Source organism: Talpa europaea (genome assembly GCF_964194135.1).
Source record: "Talpa europaea genome assembly, chromosome: 4".
In the NCBI taxonomy this organism is placed as follows: Eukaryota; Metazoa; Chordata; class Mammalia; order Eulipotyphla; family Talpidae; genus Talpa; species Talpa europaea.
The window spans coordinates 140679921-140698346 of record NC_140070.1 but is presented as its reverse complement, the minus strand read 5'-3'; the positions used below and the strand labels follow the sequence as shown (position 1 = coordinate 140698346).

Below are 18426 nucleotides of genomic sequence, written 5' to 3'. Positions count from 1 at the left end.
CGAAATGCGGCCTTTTACAGCAACGTGGAGGGGGCGTGGGGGGATGACAGGCGGTCAGCCCAGTCAGAATGACAAAGACAAGTACATTTGCACAGCAGATGACCCGACAAAGCCAAATGCCTGCAAACACTAGGAACCTGAATAAGTAAATGAGGGCTCTGGGGCTAAGAGGGAGGAGGGACAGAGGGACAGAGGGAGAGACGGGATGGAGTGAAAAGAAAAGGGGCTGCAGACCTCCAGCAAGGCGCCCAGAGCAACCTCAACACCACTTTTATTAATCAAATACTGAGCATGGGAACGGCTGTGCCTGTATTCGAACCTTTTTTAAACGCTATGCAAAGACCGATGCTTCCGCCCCTGGTGCACGCACAGGAGGTTTTGGCGTGGCTGACCCAGGGGCTCCTGCATAGGAAACAGCCTCTTTCCAGGCTCCCTTGTCGAACCTGGGCTTGTTTCTAATGTGGATGGAGCCAGGTTTCTTTTGCTCCAATTCTCATTTGTTAGAAGTGATCGCTAATGTCAAAGCAACACTAGGATTTTCAACTTACCCCTTAGAGGAATCATCAGTGTGTCAAGTTACTTCATCATTTAAAGAATAAATAAATAAATAAATAAACAAACAAACAAACAAACAAACAAACAAACAAATAAAGAAATAAATAAAAGAAACAGCCAATCCAACCCCAAACCTTTACTCACCAGAAGAACAACTGACCTCCCGACACAGCGGTGAGAGTCTAGACTCGCCTGCCAGTCAAACTGCCCTGGCTGCAGTCCAGCACGGAGCCAGGCAGGTGACGGGTCAGTGACCAGCAGCACCCAAATCACTGCGAGACGCATCTTACAAAAGCCGCCCAGACAGAGGCCGGGGGGAGCTGCGTGAGCCTTGCACGGTCCGCCCCTCACTAGACCCTCGCCCAAGCGCTCGATTATCCTTCTCTGACCATAATCTTTAACCACACTTTCAGCAACAATTCCCGCAATCGTTGGCCAGACCTGTCCTCTCCCGGCTCAAGGCAGGAGCAGAAAGCGGTTTGAGGGAACGATGCACCCAACACAACCCCAGCCCTTTGGCAGGCCAGGAAGGCCACCCCAAGGGCTGAGTCCTCGCCCTGCTATGGGCTAACATTTTCCTGGCTCATCTGACCAGTTTCATGCCCTGCGACCGTGACTCTTGGTCAAAGACAAAAGGACTGAGGGTCCTTATGCCTCCTTATTCAGAGTCACCTACTTCGGGGGAAGAACAGGGCCCCACTTTTTGCCTCGGCCGGCTGGACTAATCAGTGCCCCCTTCTCTGAGATCGGGGACTGGCAAGGGTTCCCTTTGAGGGGAGGCAAAGCTGGTCCTTTGCCAACCTCAGCCCCCCGGAGGGAAGCCCAGGGCATTCTGGGAGCCAAGTTCCCAGATCGAAAACACGGACCCACAAAGGCCGAGCGGCAGGGAAGGGGGAGGCTCCGGGGCAGGCTGCGCTACTCACCGTCCGGAGAGAACTGGTCCCTCTCAAACACGGTGATGCAGAGAACCTCCTGCTCCAGGTCTTTGATGAAGAACTGGCAGTTGGAGTTCCACTTAGGGTTCAGAGTGTCCTGGATGGTCTTGGTGATGTGACACTGGGAGCCCATGGTCACCTCGCAGTACGGGTTACTCTTCCCTGCGGCGAACAGAGCCGGGTGACCCCTGCCTGGCCGCGGGCTCTCCTGGCCATGCATGAGACCCCCCAAGCCCCTCAATCCCATCCCCCCATTGCCACACTTAATACGTGACACAAAATGGAGGATCCAGGCAAAAAAACACCCACAGTGTGGAGAAAAAGGAACTCTCTTGCACTGCTGGTGGGAGTGCAAACTGGTCCAACCACTATGGAGAGCTGTGTGGAGATTTCTGGACCTACTAAACATAGAGCTTCCATAGGATCCAGCAATTCCACTCCTAGGTATTTACCCAAAGGACACAGAAACATCAATTCCAAAGAGCACCTGCACCCCTATGTTTATAGCAGCACTGTTTACAATAGCTAAGCTTTGGAAACAACCCAAATGCCCCAAAATAGATGACTGGATCAAGAAGATGTGGCACATATACACCATGGAATATTACTCAGCATTCAAAAAAGATAAACACATGCAATTTGCAGCAACATGGATGGCGCGGGAAGGGATCATGCTCAGCGAAATAAGCCAGAAAGAAAAAGAAAAATACCGGATAGTCTCACTCATAGCAGGAATCTAGAGAACTTAAATAAGGGGCCAGGAAAATGAATAACTATAAGAAAGTGAAAATCAAAATCAACAAAAAACTATGAACCAGAGACACTCTATGGGGGGTGGGGGTGGGAGGGGAGGGATTGGGGTCAGAATGGGGGGGTTGCAATTGTATGGGGACTATAAAAATAAAATTTATTATAAAAAAAACAAAAGATGAAGACCATGCCTTACCAAAAAAAAAAAAAAAAAAAAACCACCCACAATTTAGCATCATATGGAACAAATCCTGAGAAGGGTGGGCACCCAGGGGGCCTCCACCAGCCCCCAGCTCCCGGCTCTCGCCTTCGGAGGCCTGCTGCCCGCTGTGAAAGGTGACACCGAAAAGCAAGACGGTGGAAAGGATAAAAAAAAATTAACTCTTGGTTTTTAACAAGTGCTAGAATAATCCATGCTGGGAGGAATTCAGGATGGCGGAACTAGCGCTTCGTGTAAAGCCGGGGGGCGGGCAGGCCAAGGGGCTTCTCCACCCCAGCGTGCTCCGCGGGGCCTTACCGTGCGAGCGGCAGGGCTTCAGCTCAATGCCTTCCACAACGTTCACCATCAACCTTCCAATGCCTGTGGCCCTTTGGGAACGGACTGGGAGGGCAGGGAGAACAGCACAGGGGGGGTTACACGGACTGTGCTCTCTGGCCCTGCCTGGCCGCCTCTGATCACGTCTCCTACCTGCCCCGGGCCAGACCCCTGCTCCCCCCTCTCCCTGAACCCTGGCCTCCTTGCTCCTGGATGGGCCCTCCGTCCCTCATCTGCACCCCGCTCTCCCTCACCCCCCGCCTCCGCCCCTTCTCAGACCTCTCCTCTACCTCCAGGCCCATGTTCCAGCTCTAAGAATCCTGAGCCCAACCACAGGGCGCTGCGCCCCAGCTTTGCAGGAACCACCATCCACGCCGCCGAGCAATGCATTACCCAGGTACGCCTTCTCCCGCTTCTTTTTCTCCGTCTCTATGTAGAGTTCAGAAGCGGCTTTGATTTTCTGCACCCAGGCAGTCCTTGGGAAGGAAAAGACAGAAAGGTGCCCAACAGAACTCAGGAGAAGCCTTCAGGGTGGCTTGAATCCCGGCCCCGGGACTCCACGTCGCCCGCTTGCTTTTAGCAACGAACACTCGGGTGAGTCCAGTTTTCTATCAGGCACCACGACTGAGAAAGCAGAAGGGGTCCGTCTGCAGGTGTGTTCAGACCCGCCTCTGTGTCCAGGGGACAGTCGAAGACAAAGGCGACGCCGGAGGGAGTGAGCACACAGCTGTCCGTGCCCGGGAAGCCAGGACCGTCTCTCAGGAGCCACCCCAGGGAGGCCAGGCCCTCTCCCAGGCAGGGACGCCGGCACCAGCCAGCAGGCACCCTCGGCTGTGCGGCTTTCACCAGGGTTAGCCCTGGAAGCACGAACGCAGTAGCTTTGGCCAGTTTCTTGCTTGGCACAAATGCTGGTGGGGGAATGTGCTTTACTTTGGGTCAAGTTCACCCTTCAGGAAACAATTGATTTCACCTGGCTGCAGAGCAGGGTCTCAAAGACAAAACTGAAGCAAGACACCCGCAGCCCTGGAGCCCAGGACACCTGTCCAGGAACCAGCTGAGTGGGCCGGGCGTGGGGAAATGTGAAAGATGGGCTCATCCCCAGATGTGCCCGGCTCCTGAGAGGCTGCAGGAAGAAGTCTCACCCTTCCGCATCCACCCCACGCAGCTGGGAGAGGTTGGGGCCTGCTGGTCAATTCCACACCCTGCCTGTGTCTACACCGACGGCAGCCGGCGGCCCAGGGCAGGGACAGGGCTGGTCTTACCTTTCGTTTATGCTTTCGGCTCGCAGGGTATAGACTCGGTCAATGTGGGAAATGTGGAAGATGGGCTCATCCCCAGATGGGTCGGTGGGTAATTTTACTAGAACCTCGTTTAGGAAAATAGGCTGAAAAATAAGGCACAGGCATCACAAAACCAGACTGGGTAACTCGGTGTTCCAGCAAACCATGAATGCGTGTGTGCTGATGTGTCTACAAGGTCCAGAAAACTGAGTATGTGTGTGGTGTGTGTGGGGGGGGGGTTCCAGTAAACTCCACCAGAGTAATGATTCTACATTAATACCAACTTTCATATATTGCAAATTACCACTCTGGACTCCCGCCCTGCCGCTGCGGTTCATATTCACAGTTGCCGCGGGACAACCGGCCTCTCTTTCCCCCTTTGCAAACCCGAATCAGCAAACTCTATCCATTTCACCACCAAGCAATTCCCTCCAAAGATTTTCCTACGAAGTTGCCAGCATCAATCTCCATGTTCTCTTTTCCCAAAATAAGGCTAACTGCTGCTTCCGAAAAAATTCCGTGAAAACATTCCCATAGAGACAAATTACGAACAATATCCTGTGACATGAAGACACACGAGCCCAGCCACGCCAGCAGGAGCAGACAGACAGACAGCACAGGAGCAGACAGACAGACTGACACCTAGGGAAGCCCTCGAGCGCCCGCGTTTAGACGGCTCGGTGCTGGAAAGGCGAGCACGCACGCGTTCCCCAGCTGCCCTTGGGGAGTGCTCCGAGGAGGTCCGAAGGTGGCCGCTCGAGCCCTGGCCCCAGGCTTCCCACGCCGGCCTCACCTGCCCGCTTGGCCATGAGCCTCTACAGAGAAGGGAGGCCTTGCTCACAGCAGGGGGGCCCCTCAGCAGCACATAGAAGCTCCTAGATGTTCCATCAAGCGAATGGAGCCTCGTTGCTTTCATGATGTAACTGAGCTGCGGTCACTGGGATCCAGTCCCTGGGATCTGGTCACCCTCCCCGCGGGCTCCCTAAATCCTGGCTCACCCCCTTTGTCTGCTCCTCCACACCACAGTCCCCAGGCCCTGCGGGTGATCTGGCGCCTCCTGGAGACTCTCTTCTCCTCAAAACACCAGCCCTGACATCGCAATCTGGACTCACACTTACAGTTTTGTACATTTTATACTGCAGGTTGGATTTGGGGCTGAAGACTTTGTCGGTGCCAGAGGAGCCCAGGGGCTTGATGATCTGGGTGAGCAGGAGGAAGTCGTTGAAGAGGAAGCCATACAGCTCCTTGTTGCTCTTGGCCTTGTAGAGCTTCCCGCTGTGCAGAAACTTGCGTGGACCTAGGCAGTTGGTCACCGAGTTGAACACAAGTTGCTGAGAAAGGAAAACAAAAGCCAAGGAGAGGTGATGAAGGGAGGTCGCTTTTGATGTGTGTTTCTCTGATCTGGAAGCTTGGGCTTCCCTGGGGTCTGGTCTGCATCTGACACTTAAAGACTGAAGATTCCAGGCAGTGCCTTTCACATCCCAGAAGCCCTGGATTGGGTCCCTGGGGTTCTGAGCACCAAGACGAGTTTGGGCATCATTCCTAGTGCTCCTACCCTCAGGGTCTACTAGTGTCTCAGGGTGATGCTTGTTCTTCTCCCTGTCATTACTGGAAGAAGACAAGACCCCCCACTTGCATGAATACACGTGTGGAGGGCCAGCAGGTACATGATAAAATGTCCATCATCATTATTATTAGGGAAATGCACCTCATATTTTGAGAATGGCATAAATAAATAATTGACAAATAGATGAATAAATAATGAAACAAGTATTAGCAAGGGTGCAGCAAAAGGGAGCCCTCATTCACTGTGAGTGGGAATGTAAATTGGTGCAGCCACTGAGGAAAACAGTATGGAAGTTCCTCAAAAAAAAAATTTATTTATTTATTTTTAAAGAGGCATGTATTTTATTCATTTATTTATTTGTTTGTTTGTTTGTTTGTTTATACAAGCACTGGGTACAGTCAGAAGCGCGGGAGGGTGAGAGAATTCACCAGAGCCAGAGCGGGGAGCAGAGCAGGCAGAAGGACCGAAGTACACTGCTGAGGGGAGCGGCGGGCGGCAGGAGAGGTCTGCGCGCCATGTGGGACCCTCCTCCGGTGGCCGGGGAGCAGCCGGGGATCGAACCCGCGCCGCAGAGGCTGCCGGCAGCTTTGCAACCCAGCGCTCAACCGCTGCGCCACCGGGGAGGCCCCTCAAAAAAATTAACTAGAACCATTGTATGATCCAGCTGTCCCACCTCTAAGGATCAATCCAAACACTAATGTGAAGGGGTCTCTGCACTCCTATGTTCACTGCAACACTATTCACAACAGCCCAGTGATGGAACAAACTAAGTGCCCAAAGACAGTGAGTGTGGATAACGAAGATGTGGTGTGTATAGATAACAGAATATTACTCAGCAATCAAAAAGATGAAACCATTTGGTGACACAAGTGGTTAAGTCTCAGCACTTAACCACTTAACTCGGCAGTCACTGCAGTATGAGTTCAATCACCAGCCAGGGAGCTGACCCACATGGTGCAGCAGACCTCTCCTGTCTCCCCGCTGCTCCCCTCAGGAGAGGATTTCAGTCAGTCTGCCTGTTCTGTTCCCCGCTCTGGCTCTGGTGAATCCTCTCACCCCCCACATCTCTGTCCTGTACCCCAGCTCTTGTGTGCATAAATAAATAAATCTTTAACAACAACAAAAAAAGATGAACTCTGGCCATTTGTGACAACACAGAAGGACCTTGAAGGCATTGCACTAAGTGAACTAAAGCAGATGGACAAAGACAACGTGATTTCACTTGCAGGTGGAATATAAAGAAACAAAGAGCCAGCGGGTAGGACACACACGCGTGGGAGCTACAGCTTTACACACTGGAATGATCAGATTTGAAATGTACAGGAATATGCTTAAATCACAAGAAAAAACATGCAAGAAAGAAACACTGTGCTAGGAGAAAGACACAAGAAAGAAAGCAGCAGGTTTGAGAAAATAAATAGATGTGCTGGAAGCGGAAACAAGAACACAGCTGACCTTGAACAACACGGGGTCAGGGGCTCCTGCACCCCCTCTAGTCAAAAATTAGCAAATAATTTATAACGACTAATAACCTGCAGCGGGAAGCCTTACACACAATGCAAACAGTCAACACACATATTTCATATATGTGTTATCTGTTTACTCTTAAAGTAAGCTAGAGAAAAGAAAATGTTATTAAGAAAATCATAAAGAGGGCCTCCCTGGTGGTGCAAGGGCCTAAGCACTGCACTATGGAGCTGTCCGCAGCCTCTGCAGCACGAGTTCAATCCCCGGCTGGCCAGGGAGCTACCCACATGGCGCAGCAGACCTCTCCTGTCTCACCCGCTGCTCCCCTCAGCAGTGTATTTCACTCAGTCTGCCTGTTCTGTTCCCTGCTCTGTCTCTGGTGGATCCTCTCACCCACCACACCTCTGGCCTGTACCCCAGGTCTTGTATGCATAAATAAATAAATCTTAAAAAAAAAAAAGAAAATCTTAAAGAAATAGGTTTATAGCAGTGGACTGTATCAATATCATACATTTACACCATTTGAATTGTGAGAATATCTGTAGGTCAGTGAGGCTGGGCAGCTCAAGCCCGTGCTGTTCAAGGGTCAATGTTCATCAAAATAAAATACTCAATGGCTGGATTACATAGCAGGTGGCAAGCAACCACAGCAAGAAGTAGAAGCTGCGGTGGAGAGGAAGATGAGGCTGAGATCTCGTCTCCCCTCAGGCTGGCTGCTGAGGTCCAGCTGGGGGACCCCCCGCCCCTCCACAGGCGCTACCTCAGACAGGCCCTCACACTGCACGTGGGCCTGAATCCACTCCAGCCGGTCCGAGTTCTCCTTCTCCCGCACACCTTCGTTCACCTGGGAACACAGCTCCTCCGCCTTCTCCAGCGCGTGCTTCAAGTGGCTGTGGTCGGGGTGGTTTTCAGGGGTGTTTTCTAGAATCTGCAGAGGACAGAAGACAACAGCCTCAGGTAGTGCAGGGGGGCTGGGGTGGACCACCCTGCAGCAGGGGCCCAGCAGAGGCAGGGGTGACCTGGTCCTTCCTGAGCCGCTCCGAGCACTCACTGTGGCAGTAACTTAGCTGACCATGCCTCGTTGGTGGGGTACCTTTGGGGGTCAGGGGGTGCTACATCATTTATTCTTGGGGTGCAGGAGGGCAGTGTCTACAGCAAGGGCAGTAATGCATCTACGTGGGTTTCTCCCTAGAGAATGTCTCTTTCCTGAGTGCATAACTACACAGAGTAGGGAGTGATAAGTGTAGGAACAGGGAAGCTGAGAATAAATTCTATAGTATTGGATTTCAATTGGAGGGTCACTGTGAACTCGACGTGTACATTAACAGACATAGGCTGCTTGAGGAATACCTGTAAATCTGCATGAACATAGATGTGTGTGCATGTGTGTGTGTGTGTGTGTGTGGACAGACATACACTTACATTTCCTGCCTCTGTCCTCGACAGCCCCAGAGGAAATAGCAGCAAAAATTCTCCATCTAAGGACCCAGGTCCGAAATCCCTCTCCAGGCGTTGCCTCTCTGGTGACCTCCTACGGGCTCGGAAGGTTCCTCAATGTGTTCACTCATTTTACAGGTGGGTACAACCAAACTCTAATTTTTTCCCTTTTTCTTTGGCATTGATTTTCTTGAAGTCACAGCAGAAAAAAATGATCACCTAGTATCAGCACTAAAGGTCTCACAGGGTGTTCTGAGTGACATTTATTTCTTGCTAAGAAAATCAAGACATAGGGCCCTCCCTGGTGGCGCAAAGGGTTAAGACGCAGCACTGTGAAGCTATCTGCAGCCATTGCGGCATGAGTTTGATCCCTGGCCAGGAAGCTGACCCACATGGCTCAGCAGACCTCTCCTGCCTCGCCCGCTGCTCCCCTCAGCAGTGTATTTCAGTACATCAGCCTGTTCTGATTTTCCAACCTGGGGGGTGGGAGTCCCCCAGGGCAGGTGGTGTAATATGACTCTTCTTTCTGTCTCACCAAGCACAAGCGTTTAATAGCCGGTTGGTACGCGACTTGCGCACAACAGACACCAGGGGTGTTGGCCGGGGAGCTGGCCATGACGCTGCCCCCAGGGCTGAGGAAGCAGGCCTCTGCTCGGAGAGGCAAGACAGTACTCACATTTTTAATGATCAGGGGGTATCTGGTGACCCGCTGCATGGGCTTCAGTATAAAACTAGAGAGGGGCATCCCTTTGCACCGAGGGTCCATGGCCAACCTCTGAAATGAGATTTTTTTTTTAATGTTCTTATGAAATCTTAAGGAGGGGAGGAGTAAAGGAGAAAGGGAGGAGGGCAGGAGGGGAGGAGGAGCCGCAAGTCCCCTACCCTGGCCAGGCTCAGCATTTCCCTGAAGCTCAGGCGCATCCAGTGATGATGAGCTCATCCTGCCAGGGGCCTGGGCTGAAACCCCAGGGGGGCTATACCTGGTAGCACAGCCCCTGCCCTTCATCCCATCCCACTGAGTCCCGTTTCCTGCTTAGAATGACTCTAGAGAACCCCATTCATTGGTTAGCAAGCTAAGGCATTTTCCGTTGAGAAGGGGGATGGAGAGGCAGCCACAGGTGTCACCAAAAAGAGGTGGCACTTTTACCCCAGGATGATGACTCAGCAAGCATGATTATTGCCCCCCAAATGCCTGTGGTGCAAAGATGCATCTTCATCACCGTCATCATCACCACCATCTCCATATCATCACCATCATCACCACCATCAGCATCATCACCATATCATCATCATCACCACCATCAGCATCATCACCACATCATCATCATCACCATCATCATCATCACCATATCATCATCATCACCACCATCAGCATCATCACCACATCATCATCATCACCATCATCATCATCACCATATCATCATCATCACCACCATCACCATCACCATGTCATCATCATCACCACCATCATCACCACATCATCATCATCACCACCATCACCATCATCACCATATCATCATCATCATCACCACCATCACCATCATCACCATATCATCATCATCACCACCATCACCATCACCATGTCATCATCATCACCACCATCACCATATCAGCGTCATCACCACATCATCATCATCACCGTCACCATCATCATCATCACCACCATCACCATCACCATGTCATCATCATCACCACCATCATCACCACATCATCATCATCACCACCATCACCATATCACCATATCATCATCATCATCACCATCACCATCATCTCCATATCATCATCATCACCACCATCACCATCACCATGTCATCATCATCACCACCATCATCACCACATCATCATCATCACCACCATCACCATATCACCATATCATCATCATCATCACCATCACCATCATCTCCATATCATCATCATCATCACAATCACCATCATCACCATCACCATCTTGCTGCCTATTCATTAAAATGTGCCTGTTAAGTAAAAATTACTTTACTCTCTTCCTATTTTTTTCCTCCGGGAGAGGTGGGAGTCATTTGAGGGGGCTGGTTTGGCCTGCAGGGACCCCTCCTGGCCAGCCCCATGGGTCGACCTTCCTAAGTGTCACATGGGTCTCCAGACCCCCAAAATCTCCTAAGGCAGAGGTCAGGCCAGGCCCACACCCTCACTCCACCCCAGGGACTGCCTTGAGGCTGAGCCCATCCAGGAGAACCAACTGGGAAGGGAACCAAGGGCTGCATGGGGCACCCTGCCCTCTGCAGAGAACAGGCAGTGCTCAGGCTAAACAGAACAGGAGGGCTGTGACCCACCAGCCCTTCCCAGACAACTAGGTGGAAGATTTAAACCTGCATCCCAACAACACCACAAACACCTTAACAACAAACATGTCAAGGCTCCGGGGCAAGGGCTGGCCCGCCCTCCACACCCAGACCTTGGTCACAAACGCGCCTGCCAGTGGGGGTCAGGCCCCTGTCCTTGGGCCTGGCCCCAGGTCCTGTTGGCCTGCAGCAGAAATAGGCTTGCTGGCTTCTGAATTGGCCTCCCAGACACCCCACTGACTGAAGCTGGCTGCTGGGGCTCCACCAGGGCCCTTACTTTGACGAACTCCTTGAAGTCCGGAGCCTCGTCGGTCTTCTGCTGGATCAGGGCGGCCCCGTTGAGCTGGCAGCTGCAGAAGCGGATGTAGGGCTGCATGTGCGGCAGCTGGGCGGTCAGGATGTCCCCGATCATCTTCACAGGCATCTTCTCCCCAGACATCTTCTTGCGAACTCTCAGTGCCCTGCACAGAGACGCCACAGTGAGCTGCCTCCCGCCCCACTAGAGACCTGTGCCCATCAAGGTGGTACAGGACAGAGCGTGTGTGGGGTGCCACCCCAGGGCCACTACAGCATCTATGCGGGAGACAAGGAATGGGCAGGAGTGGGAACGGGACCACGGGAGGTGTCCCGGGCATTTTCCTTGGCATGATGGGCATTTATTGCTCTCAAGAATAACTTTAAAAATATCTTTGTCTGGGGGAACTCCCTGGTGGCACAAGGGGTTAAGCACCGCACTATGAAGCTGTCCACAGCCACTGCAACACGAGTTCGATCCCCAGCCACCCAGGGAGCTACCCACATGGTGCAGCAGACCTCTCCTGTCTCCCCGCTGCTCCCCTCAGCAGCGTGTTTCAGTGGATCCACCTGTTCTTCTCCCCAATCTGTCTCTGGTGAATCCTCTCCCAACCCCCCACACCTCTGGCCTGTACCCCAATTCTTGTATGTATAAATAAATAAAAATAATCTTTAAAAAAAATCTTTGCCTGACCCAGCATGAAAAAACAAGTTTTTTTCTTATGAAGACATATGGAATCCTTTCTTTAATAACTCAGGCAGGATCCCTGAGATGATGCCCGCTTTAGGGATTGTCTGCGGGGAGAGCTTGTAGGGCCCCAGAGACTGTTTCCAGCGCCGGGGCACATGGAGGCTCATCTTCAGACTAAACAACATATTTAAGATGGTAAATCAACTGGCACAGAACAAGAAGCCCACTGTGTTCCCCAAAGCAGGTATGGGCAATGTTTCACGGCTGCCTTGTGGTGGCCAGTCTGGAGTTGACTGGATTAAGGAGTCTGACAGGAGAAGCCTATTGTCTGATGAAGGCCACAGAACCCCAAACTATTGTATCCAAGGGGCTGAAAAGGAACTGGCGGGGTGGGAAGTGTTTGGGTCCAGCAGCAGACTGAGAGCTCGGGGTTGCCACAGCCAGGATGGTGCAAACCCCCCACCCCATCTTCCAGCTCTAATATGTGAGCTCCCAATGCCAGCATCTAGGGGAGGGCATGGCACTGAGATCCTACATGGCAAGGAGAGAAATGTACTATGAGAGCAGGGCCATAGCCTACCAGTGCTCTGCCTACGCTAGTCACCATGGGTAGCTGGACTGATGGGTGGGTGGGTGGGTGGGTGGGTGGATGGATGGATGAGAGGACAGATGGATGTATAGATGGATAGAAAGATGGATGAATAAATGAATGGACAGACGGATGTATAGATGGATGGACAGATGAATGGATGGAACATAATGGTGTTCCACGTAAGGCTGAAAGGATGCCACCATGAATTCCTTTGACTATTCATGGCCAAGTCGGAGAAGCCCGTGCAGCGTGGGCAGGGTCCTAGAATTCCAAGGAGGCTGTGTAATACTAGCATCGGGCCTTGAAGTTTTTAGATCATTTACCTTCTCCTACATTTTTTGGCTAAAGGAGAAAAAAAAAAACCCTTGCACTGGGTGAGCAAGACAAGAAGAAAAACCTCAGGGCCAATAAGTTACGTGGGCTGAGCAACTGGCAATTCTGGCAGGCCTGTGTGGAGGGGTGCCCAAGTCAGCACTGGCCGCCGGGGGTGTTTTTATCACCCCTGTGTGGTTTTATCACCAGGTCGTTTGAAACAGCCGTGGATGAGCTGGACCATACGATCCCGCGGAAGACGTCTTTGACAGGAGAGCAGAGTCTGCCACTCATGACTTTTCTTGTAAAGAGACCATGTACGCCCCCGAGTCTACAGGTAAAATAAAGTTCATTAAGCCTAAAAAACACGGTGTCTATTTTCTTACATGAAAAAGAAGGTAAGCCAAATATTTTATATTAAGAAATCTTTGAGAGTGTGTGTGTGTGTGTGTGTGTGTGTGTGTGTGTGTGTGTGTTCAAGGAAGGAGGCAGGATCTGGCTAGAAAACCAGCACCTGGGACCCCGCGGTCCCACCTCATGTCTGCTCTCACGTCTCACAGCTACCCCTGGGGGCCTGCACCTGGCTCTTAACTTTAAAGGTTCTAGATCTTTCTGCCCTAGTCTGCTTATTAAAAGCAAATTTCTCAGCTCCCTGCTCGGCAGTAACAGAGCTCACCGCAGGCTCCTAGCCCCAGCCCGGGGACCGTGAGTAGGAAGCCTGTTTTATTTTCACTCTATTCTGTGTATTCACCTGTTTGATGACTCCGAGGTGCCCCCTATACACACACACACACACACACACACACACACACGTGTGCAGGAGGAGTTCTCGCTAGATCTTGACAGGGTGGCAGACACTGGTGGCTGCTCATCGCAGTCTCCCAGGGACGTGGCCTGAAGCTCTTTCTCCAAAACTGCCTCCCTCTTCCAGCCCAGCCCCGCCACGGCCCTTTGCATGAAGAAGCTAAGTCAGCCCGGCGAGGGAGGAGCGCGGTGGTGATGGTGCAGCCTGCAGCGAGGACGCTGAGCTGCCCGCTTCCCACTCCCCTGCGTGTTTGAAATCACTCCTAACAAGATGTTGAAAAGAAAGCAGAAAGGTCCCCAGCGGCCACTGTAAACAGAGGTATTTGATCTGGAAGATGGAGACATCAGCAGCTCCCGAGTCAGGTCATGGGAGGACAGAGGCCGGGGGACCCTGATGGGGCGGGAGCACCGTGCACCCGCGAGAGCGAGCCTGAGTGCTCCTCGGCCCCTTGCTCCTCCGAGCGCCGGGCAAGTCAGAAGCGCAGCGGTCGGGTGAACACCCGGGAGGCTGCTTCCAGCTCCCCATGCTTGGCATCTGCCAGGGTGGAGGAACCCCCAGCGGGACCCTGGACGTCATCCCCAGAGCAACCTGGGAGCACCCGACTCGCCTTCTGTGCGACCTCAGGCAACCACTCTGGGCGCCGCTGGGCTGCTGTGGAGCACGGAGCTCAGGGAGGAAGATGCCGCGGGCGCAGGCCTGGCCCTCAGAGCCCCGGCAGGGCTGCTTCTCCCCCTGCCCCCAGGAGCAGGAGGAAGGCACCAGAGCCCAGAGCCCAGGCACCTGTTTCCCTCAGGCGAGCAGCCCCGAGGGGCCGCGGTTGGGAATGTCAGACACGCCTGACCCCCTCCTCCCGCGATGCCTCAGCTAAGGGGTTTCCCTGGTAGACACGTTTGCCACACAGAACCCTCTACCGGTTTGGAAACAACTGTCTCCCACCCTGAGGGCCAGTGCCTGCAGGTTGGGGCTCACACCCCTCGCCCACAGGGGCCAGGGCGCCTCTTTCCAAGGAGGGCGGGAGCACAGCGCCCAGACACAGGCCCAGCTCTCACTGCGGGCCAGAGGCTCCTGCCCCTAAACACAAGCTGGGGGGGGGGCTGCTGGCACCCCCACCCGGACCATGACCAGACACCAGCTTGGGGGGGAGGTGAGGGACTGGCTCAGGAGCACACAGCAGGTGGGCAGCCGCAGGAGCTGCCGGCCTAAAGGCAGAAGCCTCCAGAGCAAAGTCCTTGTGGACAGTGGAAATGCTCGTCTACAGGCCCCCGCCCGGGTCATCTGACTGTCCACCGGAGCAGAGGCCACGGCCCCTCACACCCCCTTCAGCCCTCCAGCCACTCTCGACTCCTGCTCACTCGAGGGGAAGCCTGCACTGACTCTCAGGACAAGGCCGGGGCCCCGCTAGACAGGGCGCCATGCTCTCATGGTCAGGAAGGGGCCCGGTCCAGGGCCCGCCCTCCTGGCAGCTCCCTCAGCAGGCGGCCGCAGCGGCGCCCCTGTTCCAGCAGGCGGCGTGACGATGAGGAGCCAGCAGGCGCGGATTTCATCGTTTTCTTTAAAATTGGAAACTTTGGGATGAGCTAATCCAACCCTCTTGTTTTTACAGATGGGGAAACTGAGGCTCAGAGAGGAAGGGCAGTGAGCTGGACTCCATCCAGGTCTCCTAACTCCGGGCCTGGGGCCTTTTCCTGCCCGGCAGTGGCCTCTGCTAACTGAATTGAAGTAAAAGCCGCATAAAGGCCCCCAGGCTGCTCTCCGTGGGCGGCTGAGGTCGGCAGTGAATGGCTCCCCATTTCCCCACATAGGGGCCCAGACTGTCAATGCTCCCCAAGGAAACCCGGGTCTCGGGAAGGTAGGGGCGGGGGTGCCCCACCCCCCGGATGGAGCCGGCCTGCCATGAGGAGCCAGAGTTAGCCAGCGCTGGGAATTCTAGGACCGCAGGAAAAGCAGGAGTCGGGGTGCCTAGGAGATTTGCTCCCGGAATGACAAATGGGGGCGGGGGTCCAGAAAAAGAGGAATGGTGCCTGTGAGTGGAAATGAGTAGAAAAGGCAGAGAAGAAGGCGGCGCATGCACGGAGGGCGGCCCGGAGCCCGAGGGGCCAGCGGGAGGCAGCGAGGTTAGAGAGCAGCTTACTTCAGTAGCTTGATATTACACATAATCAGCTCCTTCCAGTTAACAAAAATCATAGCACCCTCTTTTTCTGTCAGCAGCTCAGACTCCATCAGGGGTTTCTGAAAGATCTACAGATGCAGAAAAGGAAGCAGTTCAGAAGGCAAACAGTTAGCTGACACCCCCCTCGCGCATGCACGGGCAGGCTGCTCAGGCCCGCAGGGCAGGGCTGGGAGGCCCAGGCTGTGCCCTCCTGCAGGGCTGCCCAGGTGGCCCCTCCTGGGCCTGGGGGCAGGGTCCCCTGTAGGGTCTGCCTGTCGGGGCTTCCATCCGGGCCTGCACAAATCCATATACCTGCCTCCATGAGGAAGGGGCTCGTCAGGAAAAGTAGGGGGCTTTAGAGGCTTAAAGGGGGTGGGTGGTCCCTTCATTCTCTCCTGCACCCTCTGCTGAGCTCTGAGCACCCAAAGGGAGCTGCCCCAGGCAGCCAGGCCTCCAACAAGCCCTGCCTCAGCGGGCTCCTCTGGGGCATCCCATACTCTTCAGGCTGTGCAGCTTCCAGCGGGTCCAGCTCTCGGCCAACCCCTGCGGAGGCCCTGCCCACGAGCCTGCCCAGGGAGGCCAGGCCTTCTGCAGGTTCTGTGGAGATGGGGACTGTCTGTCTTTGCAGGAAACAGGGGTGGGCGGGGGCTGAACCCTGCGAACCCCCGTCCTCGGGCGTCTGTAAGTGGATGTTGAACTTGGCACAAACCAGGCACAAAAAGGCCACATCTCAGAGGAGACACTCGCATCTGTCTACGTAGCGGCAGCCGAGTGCATCAAGGAAGGGCCCCTTCCCTGAATTTGCGCCAGGGCTTCTCGGGGCCGGCCGCCCACCCCGCATCCGCGCTCGCGCCACCCTGGAGCCTAGTGCTGGAGGTGGAGGCTTCTCAATACACCAGAGGAGAGGGTGCTTTTCAAATTGTGGGGTGACCCTGACATCCAGCGCTGCAAACCCATTTCCTAACAGGGAGCTCCCCTTCTGTTTGGGCGAAAGGCTTCCTGGAAGCCTGGCCCCTGTGCTGCTCCCCCCCAGGGGACACCCAGGGCCCTGCATCTCCACCTGGGAGGAGAGACAAAATGGGGGCGCGTCCAGGACAGGGGACCCCAGGAGGAGCTAGCGCCACTCTCTGTGACAGGTTTTTCTCAGGGTCACAGACAGCACTGGGAGGAGCTCAAGACGTGGGCCGGACAGCAGCTGCCTCCAGGTGAGGCCCGGGGGAGGCCGGAGGGGCCTGCTCTGTGGAGCCGGTTGGTGGCTGAGCTACGGCTTCCTGCGCTGGAGCCGGACGCCAAGGTCACGGGCCCCGTGTCCCGTCTCTCGGCCCAGGGGGCGCGACGCAGACCTGGCCCCACGAGACGTCGCTGTTCCTTCTTGGGGCAGAAACGCCTCCGAAGCGGCCCCCACATCCGCAGGCTCCCGGGCTGGGGCCAGGACCCAGGCCGCCCGGAGGGGGGCGGGGGGAGCTCTTACCTCCGTGACCAGCTGCAGGTCGTTCACGTAGTTCTCCTCCGTGACGATGAGCTCGTGGATGTACCCTTGCCGCTTGCGCTCGGGGGGCGTCAGCATGTCCAGCAGGTGCAGGTCCGAGCACCCTGGAAGACACAAGCAGCAGGGCCGCTGAGTCCAGCCCCGCGAAGCCACGCCACGCGCCCCGGGCCTCGGCCTCGCTCCAGGCAGGCGGTGCCGTGCGCTGAGCTGTGTCCCCAAAGCCAAATGCTCCTGACCCCTGGGGGACGCGCCCGGACGCGGAAATGCGGCCTCTGCGGGTGTCATCACGTTGTGACGCAGTCGTGCTCGGTGAAGAGTCCTGATGCGCCCCGACGGCAGCCCGGGACAAGAGGACACGGACAGACGGGGGCCCTGGGGGGACAGGGCGGCTGAGGGCGCCCCCTCGGGGAGGAAGGCCTGGGGCCAGCGGTCCCAAAGCCTCGGAGGGAGCACGGCCCTGCCCACACCTTCCTCTGGGACCCGTTGTCTCCGGAACCGTGAGAAAAGCAATTTCCACTTTGAGACGCCCCGTGTTTGACAGTGGACGGCAGCCCCGTAACGAATCCAGAGACCAGCTCCTGTGTCCCCCAAACCACCGACGCGATGTCGAGAGAGAAGACTCGGTGACGACGGGCCCAGGCGGTACCGGAGCCTCCCGCGCGCTGGGGCCCCCGCGGACAGACGCTGGTTGCCACCACCTCCTTTTCGCAGACGGGGACCCTGGGACGAGACAGCGGCTCACCCCGGGTCTCTCGGGCGCGAGGCGCGGGGTCCAGGCCAGCGCCGAGACGGTGACCGCAGGCCGACTGCCCCGGCCCGCCGCCCACCGGGCCCAAGCTGCGGGGCCGGGGCTAACCCAAGGCTGGATCCGGGAGGATGGAGTGACTGAGCCGAGGAGCCACCCGGGCCCCGGTGAGATGCGGGGCGCGGCCGGACAGGGCCCCTGCCCGCCTCGCTTGTGGAAACTGAGCTTCAGGCCTGCGGGCAGACAGCTGGCACCGGTCAGCGCCCTGCCCCAGGGCCCAGGGAACGGCTCTGCCACCTGAACTGGGGGTGCTCACACAGGAGGGGTGCCACACTTGCTCTTGCTTGCTTCACTGGTTATTGGGGGGTTGATTGGCTTCGAATGCTCAGGTTTCTCTGCAGAGGTCGCCCCGAGACACAATGATTGGTATGAGGGGGGAGGCTCAATTCTTAGGACCCTCTCTCGTGCAGGCCTGGACCCACCTACTCCAGGCCAGTGGTCTCCC

At 55.3% G+C, this 18426-nt stretch overlaps 1 protein-coding gene across 2 annotated transcripts in view; it reads right to left on the bottom strand.

The window, feature by feature from the left end:
- Nucleotides 1–18426, bottom strand: part of ITSN1 (intersectin 1) — a gene marked incomplete at both ends in the record, with an annotated part of 113379 nt that overhangs the window by 591 nt on the left and 94362 nt on the right. For both annotated transcript variants that reach the window (XM_084232293.1, XM_084232294.1), the window contains 10 exons: nucleotides 1479–1652; nucleotides 2758–2841; nucleotides 3169–3251; nucleotides 4038–4159; nucleotides 5174–5386; nucleotides 7850–8017; nucleotides 9203–9301; nucleotides 11122–11305; nucleotides 15670–15776; nucleotides 17159–17280. In XM_084232293.1, the coding sequence (XP_084088419.1) occupies nucleotides 1479–1652; nucleotides 2758–2841; nucleotides 3169–3251; nucleotides 4038–4159; nucleotides 5174–5386; nucleotides 7850–8017; nucleotides 9203–9301; nucleotides 11122–11305; nucleotides 15670–15776; nucleotides 17159–17280 (1356 nt within the window). The remainder of the gene's footprint in view (nucleotides 1–1478; nucleotides 1653–2757; nucleotides 2842–3168; nucleotides 3252–4037; nucleotides 4160–5173; nucleotides 5387–7849; nucleotides 8018–9202; nucleotides 9302–11121; nucleotides 11306–15669; nucleotides 15777–17158; nucleotides 17281–18426) is intronic.